Source organism: Pongo pygmaeus, chromosome 2 (genome assembly GCF_028885625.2).
Source record: "Pongo pygmaeus isolate AG05252 chromosome 2, NHGRI_mPonPyg2-v2.0_pri, whole genome shotgun sequence".
Classification (NCBI taxonomy): domain Eukaryota; kingdom Metazoa; phylum Chordata; class Mammalia; order Primates; family Hominidae; genus Pongo; species Pongo pygmaeus.
In genome coordinates, this window is record NC_085930.1 from 54,831,240 (window position 1) to 54,848,825 (window position 17,586).

Consider the following 17,586-nt stretch of genomic DNA (forward strand, 5'->3'; position numbering starts at 1 on the left):
CATTTGCTGCATTCCATAAAGGTTGGTATGTTGTCTATTTTCTTTGTTTCTAGATATTTTCTAATTTCCCTTTTGATTCATTCTTTGATCCATTTGTTCAAGAGTATGTTGTTGCATTTCCACATATTTGTGAATTTTCCAATTTTCCTTCTAATATTGATTTCTGGTTTCATTCCATTGTGATTGGAAAAGATACTTGGTATGATTTCAATCTTAAATGTGATAGGACTTGTTTTGTGATCCAGCATGTGATCTATTAAAAAAAAGTTCTGTGTGTTCTTGGGAAAAATGTGAATTCTGCTGCTATTAGGTAGAATGTTCTGTGTATGTTTGTCAGGTCCATTTGGTCTATAGTGTCGATCAAGCCCCTTGTTAACTAATTGATCTTTTGTCTAGATGTTCTAACCTTTATTGGAACTAGGGTATTAAAATCCTCTATTATTATAATGTTGCTGTCTATTTCTCCCTTCAGTTTTGTCAATGTTTGCTTCATATACTTAGGTATTCTGATGTTGGTGCATATAAATTTATCATTGTTATATCTTTCCGGTGAATTCAACCTTTTATCATTATATGATGTCTTTCTGTGTTTCTTTTGACAATTTTTGATTTAAAGTCTGTTATGGTCTGAATGTCCCCAAAAATTCATGTGTTGAAACTTAATCCCCATTGTAGTGGTTTTAAGAGGTGGAGCCTCTTGGGATGTGATTAAATAATGAAATATCCGCCTTCATGGATGGATTATAGCCTCATCAAATGCCTAGAGAGAACTGGCTTAGGCCCTTTTTGCTCTTCTACTCTTCCACCATGTGAGGACACAGCAATTTATCTCTTTTTGTCCTTCTTCCACCATGTGAGGATACAGCAAGAAAGCCTTCACAAGACTTGAATGCCAGCACCTTTGACTTCCCAATCTCCATAGCTGTAAGAAATCAATTTCTGTTATTTATAAATTACCCAATTTCAGATATCTTACTATAGTTGCACAAACTTACGAAGATAAAGTCTATTTTATCTTTTGTAGGTATGGCTACTCCTGCCCTCTTTTGGTTATCATTCGCATGGAATATTTTTCCATCCTTATACTTTCAGCCTATGTGTGTTCTTAAATCTAAAGTGAATCTTGTAGACAGTGCATAGTTGGATCTTATTTTTTTAAAACTCATTCAACTGTGCTATGTCATTTGGGCAGCTTAGTCCATTCATATTTAAAGTAATTATTGATAGAAAAGGGGTTACTATCAACATTTTGAAATTTGTTTTTTGTGTTGTAGCTATTCTGTTGCTCTTTTTATCTCTTGCTATCTTCCTTCGTGTTTCATTGATTTTTTTATAGTGACATGATTTTACACCTTTCTTACTTTCTTTCGTGGAAATTCCACAGGTATTTTCTTTGTGCTCATCGTGGGACTTACATAAAACAGCTTATAGATATAACTATCTTTTTAAAGCCGATAAAACTTAAATTCAGCTTCATATAAAGACTTTGCTTTTACTTCCCCCACACACAGTTACGGATGTCACAAATTATATTTTTAATAATGTACAGCCATTAATATATTTTTATAATTATAATTACTTCTATGCTTTTGTTTTTTTAACTTTTATACCAGAATTAAGTGATTTACACAATACTGTTACACTATTACAGTATTCTGTACCTGTCTATATATCTATCTTTACCAGTTAGCTTTATACTTTCATGTTTTTGTATTGCTGTTTAGTATCTTTCCATTTCAACTTGAAGGACTCTCTTTAGCATTTCTTGAAAGGCAACTCTAGTGATGAACTTATTCTGCTTTTGTTTGTTTAGGAAAGTCTTTATTTCTCATTTTTGAAGGCCAGTTTTGCCAGAGAGAGTATTCTTGGTTGGCTGGTTCTTTTCTTTCAGCACTTTTAATACATCATCTCATTCCCTTTTGTCCTTCAAAGTTTCTGCTAAGAAATCCATTGCTAATCTTATAGGAGTGTCCTTGTATGTAATGAACTGCTTTTCTCTTGTTGCTTTCAAAATTCTCTTTTTGGCTTTTGACAATTTGATTATAATGTGCTTCATTGTGGATTTGTTTGGGTTCATCTTATTTAGGCCTGTTGGGCTTCTTGGATCTGTAGTCCATTTTCTCCCTCAGAATTGAGAAGTTTTCAGCCATTATTTATTTAAATGAGCTCTCCAACCCTTCTCTTTCTTGGACTGCTCTAATACATATATTGGTCCATTTGATGGTGTCCAATAAGTCTCTCGAGCTTTCTTTACTTATTTTCTTTGTTGTTATTTTTATTGTTCCTTTTTGCTCCTCTGGATGATTTCAAATGACTTGTAATTGAATTGCTGATTATTTTTTCTGCTTGATCAAATCTGCAGTTGAACCCCTCTAGTGAATTTTTTAGTTCAGTTAAAATTGCATTCTTCAGCTCTAAAATTTCTGTTTGGTTCCTTTTAATATTTTCTACCCTTATTGAATTTCTCATTGGTTCATGCATCACTTTCCTGAACTGATTGAGCATCAATATGATGGTTATTTGGAATTTTTTTGTCACATAATTCATATACCTCTGTTTCTTTAGGATCTGTTTCTGGAGACTTATTTTGTTTCTTTGACTTGACCATTTCCCATTTCTTCATATTTCTTAGAACTTTGTGTTGGTATCTGCATATTAAAAAACAAAACAAACAAACAACAACAAAAACCAGCCACTTCTTCCAGTCTTTACCAGCTGGCTTTGTACTGGGAAAGACCTTCATAATCTTTAGCCTGGCTAAAGATTCTGGGGACCTCGCAAACATTTTCTGTGGATACGTTTTCTCTGGGCTTGTGCACGTAGATTCCTAAGTAGAGAGATTTTCTGGCTTCTCTTTTTGACGAGTTCATTATCTCTTGCTCCTCCTGTTGTCTGTCTTCTATAGTGTGTGTCCTCCAAAGTAGCAGCACACGGTCCAGCTCTTTTTTTTTGTTCTTGGCAGCCCCTAGTCTTCTAAAGTATGTTAGACCTTCTCTGCCTTAAATGGGGATACATGGAAACCAGTCCCTTTGGCAGCCCCTTGAAAAGCCAGAATTCTGGACACATGTTCTATTTTTCTCTTGCCTTCCTGAAGAAGAGGGCACTGAGCTATATTGGCCTCTGCTGTGCCACAGGTCCGCTGAAATGGCATCATGCTGTTCAGCTCTTTGGTTTCTTTTCATGGGGCCCCAGGCATCTAGAGTATGCCAGTGATTCAAGACAGGCAAGAAAGAAACCAATCCTATGGGCATCTCCCCATTTCCCCAAAACGCAGGAATATTGGTTGCATGCTTCACTCTTTTCCATGTTCCCTAGGGACAGGCCACTGAACTGTATCAGTCTGTATCTGCTGTAGCAAGAACCCTCTAGGACAGCAATATATCACCCAGTATTTTTTTGTTCTCAGTGTCCCCCAGGCATCTAGAGTATGGTGGGTCCTGTTAACTCTCTAAGACAGGTAAGACAGAGGCTAGTCCCTCAGGCAGCCCCCAAGAAAGTCAGAACTTTGGGTTTTTTTGTTGTTGTTTTTTTGAGACGGTGTGTCGCCTCTTTGCCCAGGCTGGAGTGCAATGGTGCAATCTCGGCTCACTGCAACCTCCGCCTCCCGGGTTCAAGCAATTCTCCTGCCTCGGCCTTCCAAGTAGCTGGGAGGAATGTGCCAGCATGCCTGGCTAATTTTTGTATGTTTAGTAGAGATCGGGTTTCACCATGTTGACCGGGCTGGTCTCAAACTCCTGACCTCAAGTGATCCGCCTGCCTTGGCCTCCCAAAGTGCTGGGATTACAGGCGTGAGCCACTGCGCCCGGCCAAAAAGTCAGAACTTTGGTTATATGGTCTAGTCTTCTCATTTCTTCTTCAGGGAGAAGCCAAGAACTGGGAATTTCCTCCTAACCATGTGGCACTGTGCCAAGAGGACAGACTATGGTGAGGGTATACTATGAATTTTCCCACTGGCTTCAGTGCCGTTGCTTTTTTTGCTCATCTAGCGTGATGTAGCCTCTTAGCCAGCTTCTGGATTTCTCACAAAAGGAATCGGTCTGTGTATAGTTAAGTTAGTGTCTCTGTGGGAGGGAGCACAGGCTGGGGTTTCTTATTCTGCCATCTTGCTGACGTTCACTGTGGTTTTGATTTGCATTTCCCTAATGACTAGTGGTTTTGAGCACATTTTCATGTGAGTATTGGCCGTTTGTATATCTCCCTTGAAGAAAGTCTGTTCAACTCTTTTGCCTACTTTTTAATTGTTTGTTGTTTCTTCTGCAAAGTTGTAGGAGTTTTTTTAATCATATATTCTGGATATCAATCCCTAAACATTTATTGTTTTAAGGAAATAAATTTTTGAGATACTTTGTTATATGGCAATGGATAACTAATAAATACTAAAAACTCCTAAATATATATACTAAATATATTAATCAGAAAATTGTAATATAAAAATACTGAAAGCTAAAACTGTCTGATATTAGGAAGATAATTTTACTACAATATATACCTTTTTTGTGTGTATAAGACAAGGTCTCATTATGTTGCCCAAGATGGTCTCAAACTCCTGGGTTCAAGCAATATTCCCACCTCAGCCTCCTGAGTAGCCAGGATTACAGGTATGTGCCATTACAGCCAGCTTTCACAGTGTATACTTGATGTACTATTAATGTACTATTTAATGACTACTAAAAAGTTTATGATAACAGGAGAAAATGCTTATGCTATCTTAAATAAAAATTTGAGTGTATGCATTGATACCAAGAAATGGAAATTTGAGTGTGTACATTGCTACCAAGAAACTGAAAAATGACATCCCATACCTTTAATATTTATACTTATAACAAATGAGATTTACATGGATTTTTTTTATCTCATCTTATTTCTGATGTGTCATGTAGTTATAAATACTATTTTATTTGCACTCCTGCTCTGCAATAATTTTGAAGATAGATAACTTATTTTATATCATTGCTGTCTTCATTTTTAAAAATTCTCAAATCCGGATGAAATTATCAAAGTTGATAAAATAATAATTGTTCTATCTTCTTATTTGAAGATTAATAATTGTGTTGATTTTGCTTCCTTACTCTAGTTAGCAGTGATGTCATCTGTTATTTTTAAACTTCCTTGAAATAATATATGTAATCTACTTCTAATAAGTTTTTCTTATTTAGCATTTTGGTCTAAACTAATTTATAATTATTTAATCTTATTTCTCCATGTTTAACTTGCTTTAAAGCTCAGCACTGGTGTTTTCAGCCATGGCTTCTCCATTTTAAGGCTTTCTATTTTAATTCATTTATTATTCTGGAATATATCCTTAAATAATTTATTTAGGAAGGCTGTCTTGGTGGTGGTATTTCTGTTGCACTTGTTGTTTTCTTGCCTGCTTGGTGACATATTTCTATTGACTTGACACTTAACTGGCATCTTATCTAGGTAGATAATGCTAACTCAAAATTCTGCAGATATTGTTCTGTTATTTTTTGCCATTTAGGGTTGAATAAGATGCCAAGTTGTTTTTTGTTTCTCTGTAGTCATTCTATGTTTTCATTTTGTTTTTAGTTTTGCCTTTGGAATTTAAAATATTCACAATTATTTGCCTGGATGAGAATCAATTTTCATAACTTTTGCTTTGATATACTAAACAGTTTGAGTTTCTAGATGATGCCCATTTTAATTCATACGAGGAAATATCTTCTAGTATAGTTTCTGTTTATTAATTCTATGTTTATCTCTTAGGGACATCTATTAATTTTATAATGCTGCCTTTTTTTCAGACTTCTGTTTCAGAATATTTGCTTTCATCAATGTAATCCTTGGCTATAGAAGGAATGAAATAATAAAAGCAGTAGCTTCTGTTTGCCCTCCTTGGTTATGCAGTCCTCACAGAACATCTCCCCATCTCCCACCGCCACCCCAGCTCAGTGAAACTCTCCAGACTTTGGTTGTGGAAATTGGCAGGGTTAGGTGGCTACTCACTCCCAATCCACATCCACAATAAATCACTTTTTATTATCTTACCAAAATCTGTAGAATGCCTCTTTATTCTATTTTGTAGCTGCGGAGGTTTGTTTTCTCTTTCTAATTATTTTATTTTCTAGGTTTTTTGAGGGAATTTCAAGAGGGGAGATTTTTTTTAGTCAGGCTCATCTTAACCTCATGTCTGGAACTCAAGCTACTGAATTATATATTCTTTAATACATGTAGACCTATGTCAATGAATTTAAACTGCAAGGAAAGGGTTAAATTTCTTCCTCAAGTGTGGTCAAAATCTGTAGAGAAAAGAGGAACAGCTTCTCTTAAAGAAAGTTAGCTGGGTAGGTATACAGTCATTGCCGAGGAAGACTTGCACAGGGTGAAAGCTTTGCTTCTCTGCTGTTGTAACAGGGACTAGCACAGACACACGGATGAGTGGGGTCATTTCCAGGTATTAGGTCACAGCAGAAGCAGCCAAAATGGATCCCCAGTGGTGAGTAAGAATTCTTATTCTTTGCAGAGAAGTTATAAGTTGTGACTGCAGTGAAAGGCTGAGGTTGAAGATGGTGCTTTGATGTGTGTCCTTCACTTAGTTCCTAAGTGGAGAAGCTTTTTTTTTCTACAAAAGATCTTTGTCGCATGAAGGCAAGAATTATTTGCAATGCCCAAAGCAGTTCATTGGTGGTAGTTATATATATTTTTAGGTGCCTAATTTTGGTTTTGTAAATCTGTTATTCAAATACTGAATGTTACAGTCATTGATTTTAAGTGAAGAATCAGGAATTTTTAAAATATCTGCATACGAATGACAAATAACAGGGAATATGTTTTTTGTCTACCAGGGTCAGTTTGGTCTGAGGGTGGAGGAATGAGATAGAGAAGGTAGAGGGAGAGAGATCAAGAAAGAGAAAGAGAAAAAAGAGGTATAAGGAGAAAATGCAAAACTCAGTTAATATGTCATAGTCAGGCCATGGGAGATTTTGGGCAGGGTTGGGTAGTGGAAGGAGGTAGAGTGATTAAATTAGTTACCATGTATTGAACATGCATGGTGTGCTGGGTACTTTACTGGTGTTATTTCACTGAATTTTATTCTTCACAATGACTTTTGGAAAGATACCGTCATTCTTTTTGACAGATGAGGTAACTGTGGCTTAAAGAGGCTAAATAACTTGCCCAAGTTCACACTATTCATAAGGGATAGAGCTAAAATCTTTACTGCCCGCTTCGCTGTGTGCCAGAAGGTTTCTCCATGCTGTGGAGACTTCCTGGAAGGAGTCACACCCGCCCTTCTCTTGGATGGCGGCAGCTGGCACCAGTCACTGTGTATTTATTTATTTATTTATTTTTAATTATTTATTTTTGAGACAGAGTCTCACTCTGTCGCCAAGCTGGAGTGCAGTGGTGCAATCTCAGCTCACTGCAACCTCTGCCTCTCGGATTCAAACGATTCTCCTTCCTCAGTCTCCTGAGTAGCTGGGACTACAGGCACGCACCACCACGCCCGGCTAATTTTTGTATTTTTAGTAGAGACGGGGTTTCATCATGTCGGCCAGGATGGTCTCAATCTCTTGACCTTGTGATCTGCCCACCTCGGCCTCCCAAAGTGCTGGGATTACAGGCGGGAGCCACCGCGCACCCGGCCGTCACTATGTATTTATAATTACTGTTCTTTGAAAATCGAAGTAACTTTCATCTACCCAGTGCTTACTGGTTTGAGAAAAAGCTTTGTTGCTTTTATTTCAGAAGATTAAAATTTAATTTTCCAGTAAAGATTCCTTTTGCTCCAGGGGAATTTTGAAGTGTTATACTTGTATGAAGAAAAAAAGAATTTCAAAATTTATAATTTTTGTGGTACCATAGAGGGGATACTACTTAATTATGCTAGCACTGTCTGCAGAGGTCTAAAAAACCATAGGCTGCTGTCTATATTGAACTTGTTAAGATTCCTTTTGTTTCACAGTGCCTGAAGATTGGTCATGAACCAATAATAGCCATTAAACAATGTTTGCTCTCATAAGAGATGAAATAAATGCAAATTAAAACAACAGTGAAGTATCATTTTTTTCTCTGTCAAAGAGATAAATATTAAGTTTTAAAAAGCAAGCAAGCAAGAATCCTCTATCTTGCTAAGAAGGGAGGATTATTTGTACCCTAGTTGCCCACTAGTGGTGATATCATCTTTCTGGAAAATAATCTAGTGATACATATCAAAAGCCTTTAAAATGTATATGCCCTTTAACCAAGCAATTCACCTTTTAGGAATTTATTTTAAGATATAATAATACATGTTTGTAAAGTTTTAGTGATGGATATTTTTCTTGCTATTGTTTCTAATAAGGAAAATCTTAGAAACAATTTACATGTTTAAAAACAAGTGATTGGTTGATTATGGAACATCCATAATGGAATACCATGTAATTATTTGAAATTCCATTGTAGAACAATTCATAATGGTTTAGTTAAAGGGGAAAAATGCAGAATGAACAGTGCTATCACTTTTATACATGATACATGTATACAAACAATATTAATCAGAAATATAGGTAGTTTGTATTTTCCACTGTGTGCTTTTCAATTTGAATCCCATCTGTTGGCAGAAAAATAAAGTTAAATATTTAAGATTAAAAAAAACAATAGCTGGTTTTTCTCAGAGAAGTAACCATCTAGCGATGTGTGATAATTTATAAGTTGTGAGATTCCATAGTTAGGGCTTTAGCCCTTTGCATTTATCTTTCTTCATCTCTTGAATCCTCTTCTAAATACACCCACTCTACCCATAACTCATTAGATCTTGAAAGGCATGTTCTGATAGAATTTTATATTTAGAACAGGCTGGAGCACTCTTCCCTTATTTTACGGAAGTGATCGCATGGCTCTCTAGGGTGAGTTGCATATTGAGAGGGAGGACAGTGCAGTGGCTAACTGGCCGCACATTGAAGCCAGGCTGCTGGGGTTTGAATACCAGTTCCCCAACTTCCTAGCTGTGTGATTTTGGACAAGTTGCTTAACCATTGTAATTCCCAGTTTCTTGTGTGTAAAATGGGAGTATGGTAATATGTCATAAAGTAGTTGTGAAATTTTAATGAGATAATCCATATCCTGCTAAGTACTCAAGAATTGTTAGTAGTTTTTATTACTATTACTGTTTGGATTAAGAAACAGAGGAAAAGTGATTTGTCCAAGATTATACAACCACTTAACGGCATTACTAAGAACAGAATGGAGGAAGGTTTTTTCCAGCAGAAATGTTCAGTATCCTCTGAGCCTGGCAGGACAACCCCAAGTTGTGCTTTTGGGATGGAGGAGCTGATCTAAAACAAGCAGAACCCAAGGACAAGGCCAGCCTCCAGGGAGTGACTGATGATAGCGGGAAGCCAAATGGTAGAAAGGCAGGTGAAGTTAAGGAAACTGAGAGTCAAGTTAGGAGCAGGAATGAAGCCTGGAGCAAAGAGCTAGTGCAAGAGAGAGCAGATGACTCAGAGACACTGGGGCTTTTGTAGGCCACCAGCTATGGGCTTCATGGGAGGTTAATGTAGTTTAAAGTCTCAAGGCCTGGGTAATTAAATAGACAAACGGGGTCTAGGTGCATGGGGGAATTTTAAGTATAGCTTTGAGAAGATGCCTAATGGGGAGTAATAATAGAGGATGAAGCTGGGTGGGGCCAGAACAAGGAGCCCACAGTCCAGGCATCCAACTATAATCATCCTAAAGGAACAGCCTAAGTTTGAAGAATCATCAACAAATAGAGACATGATAAAATTTACTTTAAAAAAATCCCCTGGCAGAAGAATGCAAACTGATTTGGAGTGACACGGAGATCATTTAGGAGACTATTGGAGTAAGCCAAGGGGAAATGGTGAGGGCATGAAACCAGGGCAGTTATGGTGGGATCAGAGAGGAGAGGATGCATTTAAGAGATATTTTAGCACCAGAATTGACAGAATTTGGTTTTTGACAGATGTAGACACTGGGAGAGGAGGAGAGATCTAAGTGCATAGTGGCATCCTTCACAAAATGGAAGGTATAGGAAGCAGAGTGGGTTTGCGTCAGGCAGAGAGAAAAGACAGATGGTGAATTCCTTCTCTAACGTGTTGAGTTTGAGGTGCCTGTGGAGCAGTTGGATGGAGATGTCCAAGCAGACAAGTAGATATTTAGGTGCAAGTTCAAAAAAGAGGGATGGCCTGGAATGCACATGAAGAGTCTTCTGCATAAGTACGGTTGACAGTTGAAATTCTCACTGTGGGTCAATTCAGTAGCAGAGAGGATGGAGGATTGAGAGGAAGCCAAGGACAGAACTTGGAAAACCTTGACATTTAAGGAGGGAGATGAGGAAGAAGAATCTACAATAGATACTGAGGAGGGGCTAGAGAGACTGGAGCAGCTCAGGAGAAAAGTGGTATCATAGAAATCAAGTGGGCCTGTAGTCCCAGCTACTTGGGAGACTGAGGCACGAGAATAACTTGAACCCGGGAGGCAGAGGTTGCAGTGAGCTGAGATAGCACCATTGCACTCCAGCCTGGGTGACAGAGTGAGACTCCATCTCAAAAAAAAAAAAAAAAAAAAGAAAGAAATCAAGTGGGGAGATGGGTGCAAGAAAGAGGAGAATGCATTCATGGAAAGAGCATATTTACCAAGCTTTCCATGTTGAACACATGAGATGTGGCATGAAAGGTAACTGTAGTGACTACATGTTAAGCATTGAATTGTGGCTCCCTCAAAATTCATATGTTGAAATCCTAACTCCCAGGACTTCAGGATTTGATCATATTTGGAGATAGGGTCTTTACAGAGATAATAAAATTTAAATGAGGTCATTAGGGTGGGTCCTAATCCAAGACAATTGTTGTGCTTATTGTAAGGAAGGGAAACACACAGCAGAAAAGCGGTGTGAAGACACAGGGAGAAGGCGGCCATCCACATACAAGCCAGGGAGAAAGGCTCGCAACAGAGTCTTTCCCCACAACCTCCAGAAAGAACCAACCCTGTGGAAACCCTAAGTTTGGACTCCTGGCTTCCAGAAAAAAAATAAATTTTTGTTGTTTAAGCCACCCCAGTTTGTGGTACTTTGTTACCACAGCCCCAGCAAACTAATACACTTGGTGAGAGTGCATACAGCCAGAGAAAGAAGTTGTGAATAAGTGCATCAGGGAGGAGGGAAAGAAACCAAAACAGGATTACATCACTTAAATTAAGAGTAGAAACATTTCACAAAGCAGAGTGTAGTCACAGGTCAAATTCTGCAGAAAGGCGAAGTAGGAGAATGACTGAAAATGTCAGTCCAGAGGCCCTCAGTGACCTTTGCAGAACACTCCCAGTTGAGTGGAGGCAGTAGACTTTGGAGAGCTCGGAAAATGGAGGCAGCACAGATGGTCTCCTGCAGAAAATCTGGTGATAAAATGAGACCTCCTCACTGGAGTAAACTCACCTCTGCTGTCCGTGGAAATAATCTGGAGCCAAGCCAGCCAGACCCAGAGTTCTTCCTTCCTCCATTTTAAAGGTTAAACAGCGCTGAGGTCAATGGCTCATGCCTGTAATCCCAGTGACTCAGGAGGCTGAGGTGGGAGGATGGCTTGAGGCGAGGAGTTCCGTTCAAGACCAGTCTGAGCAACATAGCGAGACTCCCATTCCTAAAAAAATTTTAATTTAAATTAAAAAAAAAAAAGGGTAACCAAAAATAAAATCCAATACTTTATTTTTCCCACCCAAAACTAGTTTGGGAAGGATTTCAGGAAGAAAATAATTTTTGCAGTCATTTTACTTGTTGGATTTTGAGTGCACATAACATACAGATTCTATTCTGTATTGTCAGTTCAGAGGCAAGTCGAGATTTGAGGCTTCGCAAAGGTAAAGCCTCTGGTGAATCTGGTGAGATAAAGAAGAAAACAAGCCCAAGAGGAATTTCAGGGATCATTTATAATTTACATCAATAAACAGAATGGGGAAAAAAACCCATTGGAGATTGGAATAGAGAAGTATTAAAACACTTTCTTAGAAAGCTTTGAGTCAAAATTAATCTTTCTGTAGTGGCAGGAATATGATAAGCCAAACAACCCTAATGTCACAGCTCTATATTATTAGGTGCCAAATGAATCAGATTTGCACTGAAACATCAAGTAAAAATAAAAGGAATGAACATTTGGTTAAGTGAACCAATTAGTCAATACAGGCCAGAAAATGGTAAAACTGGATAAACCTAAAATACTCGACTACCTAGATTAATCAAGGCCAACCTAGATTATCACCCCAATATTACAACTATTTTCAACCAACTAAACAATAAATCTTTATCAAGAGCCTGATAGTTTAAGGTACTGTGATGAATACAAATGAAATTGCTGATACTTTTTTTAAGTCTATTTAGAAATAGAAACCCACAATTATGAAATGACAAAAGCAATTAATGCAGTTAATAATTCAGTAATTGTTTTAAAAAGAAATAAACATGACAAAAAGTTCATTCTCACCAAATACTAAAGAAATGCCAATTCAAACACCAATGAGATATTTTCCTGTATCAGATTAGACAGTAAAACAAACAATCCAATCAGAAAAATGGGCAAAAGATATAAAAAGACATTTCTCCAAAGAAAATACACAGATGGTGAACAACCATATAAGAGAGTCAACATCATTTGTCTTTATGAAAAAATTAAACCACTACCTACCTATAAAAATGGTTAAAATAATAAAAGATAATGACAACACCAAATGCTGGCAGGATGCAGAGAAACTGGATCATGCATAGATTGCTTGTTGGGAATGTACAATGGTTAAGCCACTCTAGAAAACAGTTTGGCAGTTTCTTATAAAACCAAACATGCATTTAGTATATGACCCAGCAACTGTATTCTTGGGTTTTGATCCCAGAGAAATAAAAGCCTATGCTCCTTCAAAAATCAGTATATGAATATTTATACCAGCTTTATTCATAATAGTAAAAAACTGGGAAAAAAAGTCCCTCAGTGGGTGAATCGTAACACAAACTGTGTATGCAAGATGTTACCACTGAAGGAAGCTGGGTGAAGGTACACAGGACTTCCCTGTACATTTTTTCAACTTCTTTTGAATCAATAATTATTTAAAAATGAAAAGTTTAAAAAGTAAAAAAAAAAAAACTAAAAATGTTCATCTTCACTAAATATTAAAGAAATGCCAATTCAAACACAAGATATTCTCCTTTTATGTGGATTTTGGGATGGTTGGGAGTAATCATGCTAATAAGTATGCAATAAGAGGATACTTTCATATACTACTGATTGTGGGAATATGAATGGGAAGAACATTTCTGGAAAGCAATATGTCAACATATATCAAGAGTCTTAAAAATGGTTGTACAAGCAGACACCCATTCTGGGCACTGCCAATTTCTCCATGTCCTTAGTACATTTTTTTTCAGTTCATTCAGCATCTTTGTTCCAGACACTGTGCTAAACATTAAAAATACACCAAAGATGAGTATGAGTAAACATGATTTCTGTTCTCAAGAATTTCAGTTTTGTGGTAAATATATGAAAGGTGATTTTTTATAAGATTTTTATAACAGGGTGTGACGTTTCACAGGAGCATGAAGGTAGCTGTTTCCTATTTGTCTGTAGGCAGTATGATGTCTTAGATAAATGCCAGGGTTTTGAGCTAGTTTGGTTGGTACCAAATAATAAGTAGTTAATAAATCATCTTCTATTTATTAGTGGTATCACTTTGGGAAACCTATCAGCTTCCTGAACTTCAGTGTCCTCTGTAAGATTAGGCTACTAAGCACTTGCCAATGCCATGAGGAATATAACAATTTATAATGGACAGGAAGTCCTATGGAAATAAGATATTTTAGGACTCGCATTCTTTGCTTTAAAATCTATTATTTCCTATATTTTTAATTGTCAGAGTTCTTTAGTTCTGCCTTTTCTGTTTGATTTCCAGCAGATGGACTCTTACCTATAACCTAGAAGTTGCTATAGTAGACCTCCTGACTATAGATAAGAGAAGGGCATGCCAAATGCAGTTGAATCAGGTGAAAGTCAAGCAATAAAGCCGCCTAAAATAAATTTCATGTAAGGTAGGATGCCAAAATCATTAAAATAAAATTCTATTCTATAATAGTAATCATGTAAGTGCTTTCATGAAGTTGTCTGTGAAAACTTTCTTTTTCTCTTTCTGGACTTCAAATATTTTAAGTTTGCTTTTCATTTACAAAGATTTTTTTGCTCATTAGTAATCAAGAACTGTATTCAAACTTACACTTCTAATTCTAGAAGATATATAAACTACCGTTTTTTAATTATAAAAATATTTATATATCTTGCTTTAATAATTTCACCTCTAGGGATCTAACTAGTTAAATAACAAGGGCTACAGAAACATATTTGTGCACCAAAATGTTTATTACATTATTTAATATAATGAAAAATAAGAATCAACCTAAATAAGTAGATGAATAGGTAAGTAAGTTAAAAATGAAGTTAATAATGACTCCTTAATGAGAGAAGACAACATAAGGCTACATACAGAATTGTAAAGAAAATAATCCACAGAATGTGTGTTTTATTTTGGTAAATGGTTCCTAAAACTAAGTAAGTACATAGAAAGAATTTTTTTTTTTTTTTTTTAAAGACAGAGTCTCACTCACTTTGTCACCTAGGCTGGAGTGCAGTAGTGCAATCTCAGTTCACTGCAACCTTCACCTCCTGGGTTCAGAACACGCCACCACACCCAGCTAATTTTCTTGTATTTTTAGTAGAGACACAGTTTCATCATGGGGCTGGTTTCAAACTCCTGACCTCAAGTGATCTGCCCACCTCGGCCTTCTAAAGTGCTGGATTATAGGTGTGACCCACCGCACCTGGCCTAGAAAGAATTTTAGAAAGAAAGCTCCATATCAGGAATTGAGAAGCCGGTGTTTTAATTGAGAATATATTTGCACAGAAAAACCTTGGCATAAATATTGGTTTACAAAACAAATAAACAATGTTCTTTAATCTTGGATCAGGAGCTGCCCAACAACTCCAAAAAGTCAGCTTATGCAAAACCATCCAAGGACAGATGAATCAGCCAAACAAGAGAGAAAGGGGAAGGGAAAGTGTCTTTTCACAGGCAGCCTTTGAGGCAGTGCATAAACCATGCCTCTCCACCATCCAGACCAGACAGTTGTGACACACGGCTGACAAAGCAGGACAACGAAGCGTAGCTGCTCCTAAGGTGGGGATGATGCTGGAGCAAGGGGGAGCACCAAGAGGAAAAAAAAAAAGCATAAAAATAACATAGCAAACAAATATGTCAAAATAGTCATAGTAGTTACCTCTTGATTGGTGGGATTATGGAAATAGGGTTATTTCTTTGACTAAAATTGCCAGATCTTCAGTACAATTACATTGCTCTGCTGAGCAGGATGAAATCAAGTTGAAAAGTAATCTAGTAGTGAGGTACAGCCCCTATGCCATGAATGGCAAACATAGATCCTCAGATGACGGAAGTGAGTGATGCAGGCCTGTGGTTTATGTACAGCTCTGTGACGTATGAATGGTAGAAGCTGTGTATGCCCACAGGCGAGCCCCATTTCGAGAAGTGCTTCTGGTCACCACTCTGTTGTCCTGTGTATAAGGATGTGATTCAGAACAGCCAAGTCTTATATTTCAGGAGGAGCCAGAAAGACAAACTTACCAGTGAAATCCTAATATTTATATAATAGCTCAATGTCTGGAGGGGCTGGTTTGGTATAAATCACCAGTTTTACCTCTGACCTCTGTTAGTGCATCAGAGGTTCAGGAGAGAGTGAGAAAATTGTAAATGGAATATTTTAGGAATATTATATTGGGGCCCAGGCTGTAGTGAGTCAGAGCGAGAAAGTAGTGGGCTGAAACTATTTGACTGTTAATTTATTCAATAAAGTTTTATTTAATGTTGGAAAGATGAACATGAATCAGATAGAAATCCTGTTTAGAAGTTTCTATGGGAAGAGATATCACCATATCTAATATGTCTTAGCCTCTGACAGTAATTATGGTATACTATATTGTATCATATATGATCTCATTTAATCATCATAACTGCAGGAGGTAAGTAGTATTATCCCTGATTTTCCATAAGTGAAAACTGAGTCTCGCTTAGTTACATAGCTGACAACAGAATCAGGATTCCAAATGCCAATCTGATTCCAGAGCCAAGCTATGAACAACCATGCTATATATTATGGCAGATCAGGGAAGGAAGACATTACTTCTAGCAGCAAGAAACATTTGTGGATGAAAAGATTTGAGCTTGGAGAGAGCTGTGTTGAGCCATGTCCAAAACAATTTCTGGCAACTATACGATAAAGGTAAAAGCCAGAGATTGAAAAGTAAAAGCTGGTGGACTAAAAATGGTCCATAGACAATGGTCATCAAAACAACAAAACAAAACAAAAACCTTAATCATAATTAATTGCCAATATTTCAAAAATCTGGAGAATTCACATAAGTTTAGATTTCCAGCTCTTCTGGAGAATTGGAATATCTAGTAACAGTGTGCTAATAATCCCACATGGTAACAACTGGTGAATCTGGCAGAGGCTGCCCAGCTTCCAGTGGGTATAAACTCTCCTCTTCCTATGCAACCTGCCTGCCTCATTTATATGAGCTGCTTGGATGCTGCAGATGCTTGAGTCTAAGAGCTTTGGTCTGGAAAGTGAGGCCCCAAAAAGGAAGAAGGAATAACCTATGGATCAAGGAGGTGAGAACTGGGAGTCCAGAAATGAAGGTCATTTGCAAGTCTGGACCCAGCCATTCCACTCCTTTGAGGAGATAAGATTCTAAGGAAAAGGCCATTTGCATTCTGCTCTCCAAGATCTCTGGGTGTTAGAAGAAATTGAATTGGGGGAGAGGGGGAAACTTGACTGGGGGCTCAATACAGACATGTAAATTTGAAGGAAACAGAGAGTTTAGATGACAGGCAGTAGAAAAGTTAATGTGTCCATTCTGTGGCTGACCCAAGATTCTGTTTCCAGGAGACCTCTCTGGCTTGTTAAGTGTTCATGGTTGCAGGGGAAAAGTTAGAAAAAAAGAAAAACAAGCCAAAACCCAGCTCCTTAAATGTTTCTAATTTTATTTTCAAACAATCAGGCAGAGTAATCCCTTTACACACTCTTCAGGCATTGGCTGAGGGTACCAGTCAAGAACCATTCAGTTCTGGGGGCCTTAGGAAAAATATTTCCTATGATTAAAGGAACTTTGGACAGGTTATTACCTTCTTTGAGCCTCAGTTTCTTTGTCACTTAGAAGGTTGAATGGTTTCCACGTTCCGAGGGTAAGGAATACGAGGGTGAATGAAGAAATATCAAGTGCATAGCTCAGAGTCAGAAGAAAGAAGTGACCAGGGACAAGGCTAAGAACTTACTTAAAAGGTGCCCAGCTGCTCAGCATTCTATCCAAAAAAGGGACACTGACATCTATCCAACATTCTAACAGCAGTCACATAGCATTATCAGCTAGAAATGAAAACAGATTCAATTCTATATCCTGCTAAAAGCTTGAGGGTCACACTAGCTGTGTGATCTTTGGCAGCTGGCCAAAACCCTCTGAAAGTCAGTTTCCTCACCTATAAATTTTTTAAAAATATTTATTGTGAGGATTAAATGAAGTAATGCATTTAAAATAC

At 37.4% G+C, this 17,586-nt stretch overlaps 1 protein-coding gene across 3 annotated transcripts in view; it reads left to right on the top strand.

Moving 5' to 3' along the window:
• The first annotated feature begins 4,263 nt into the window (after window positions 1-4,263).
• Window positions 4,264-17,586, top strand: part of CD86 (CD86 molecule) — a 66,219-nt gene continuing 52,896 nt past the window's right edge. The window contains exon 1 of one of the 3 annotated variants that reach the window (XM_054482105.2): window positions 4,264-4,598. Coding sequence is in view for 1 of the 3 variants with exons in the window: in XM_054482104.1 (XP_054338079.1) it covers window positions 6,441-6,454 (14 nt within the window). In the remaining 2 variants the exon portion in view is untranslated. Of the gene's footprint in view, window positions 4,599-6,290; window positions 6,455-13,868; window positions 14,015-17,586 lie in introns of those variants that run through there. The other 2 variants (XM_054482104.1, XM_054482107.1) reach the window with 2 other exon arrangements.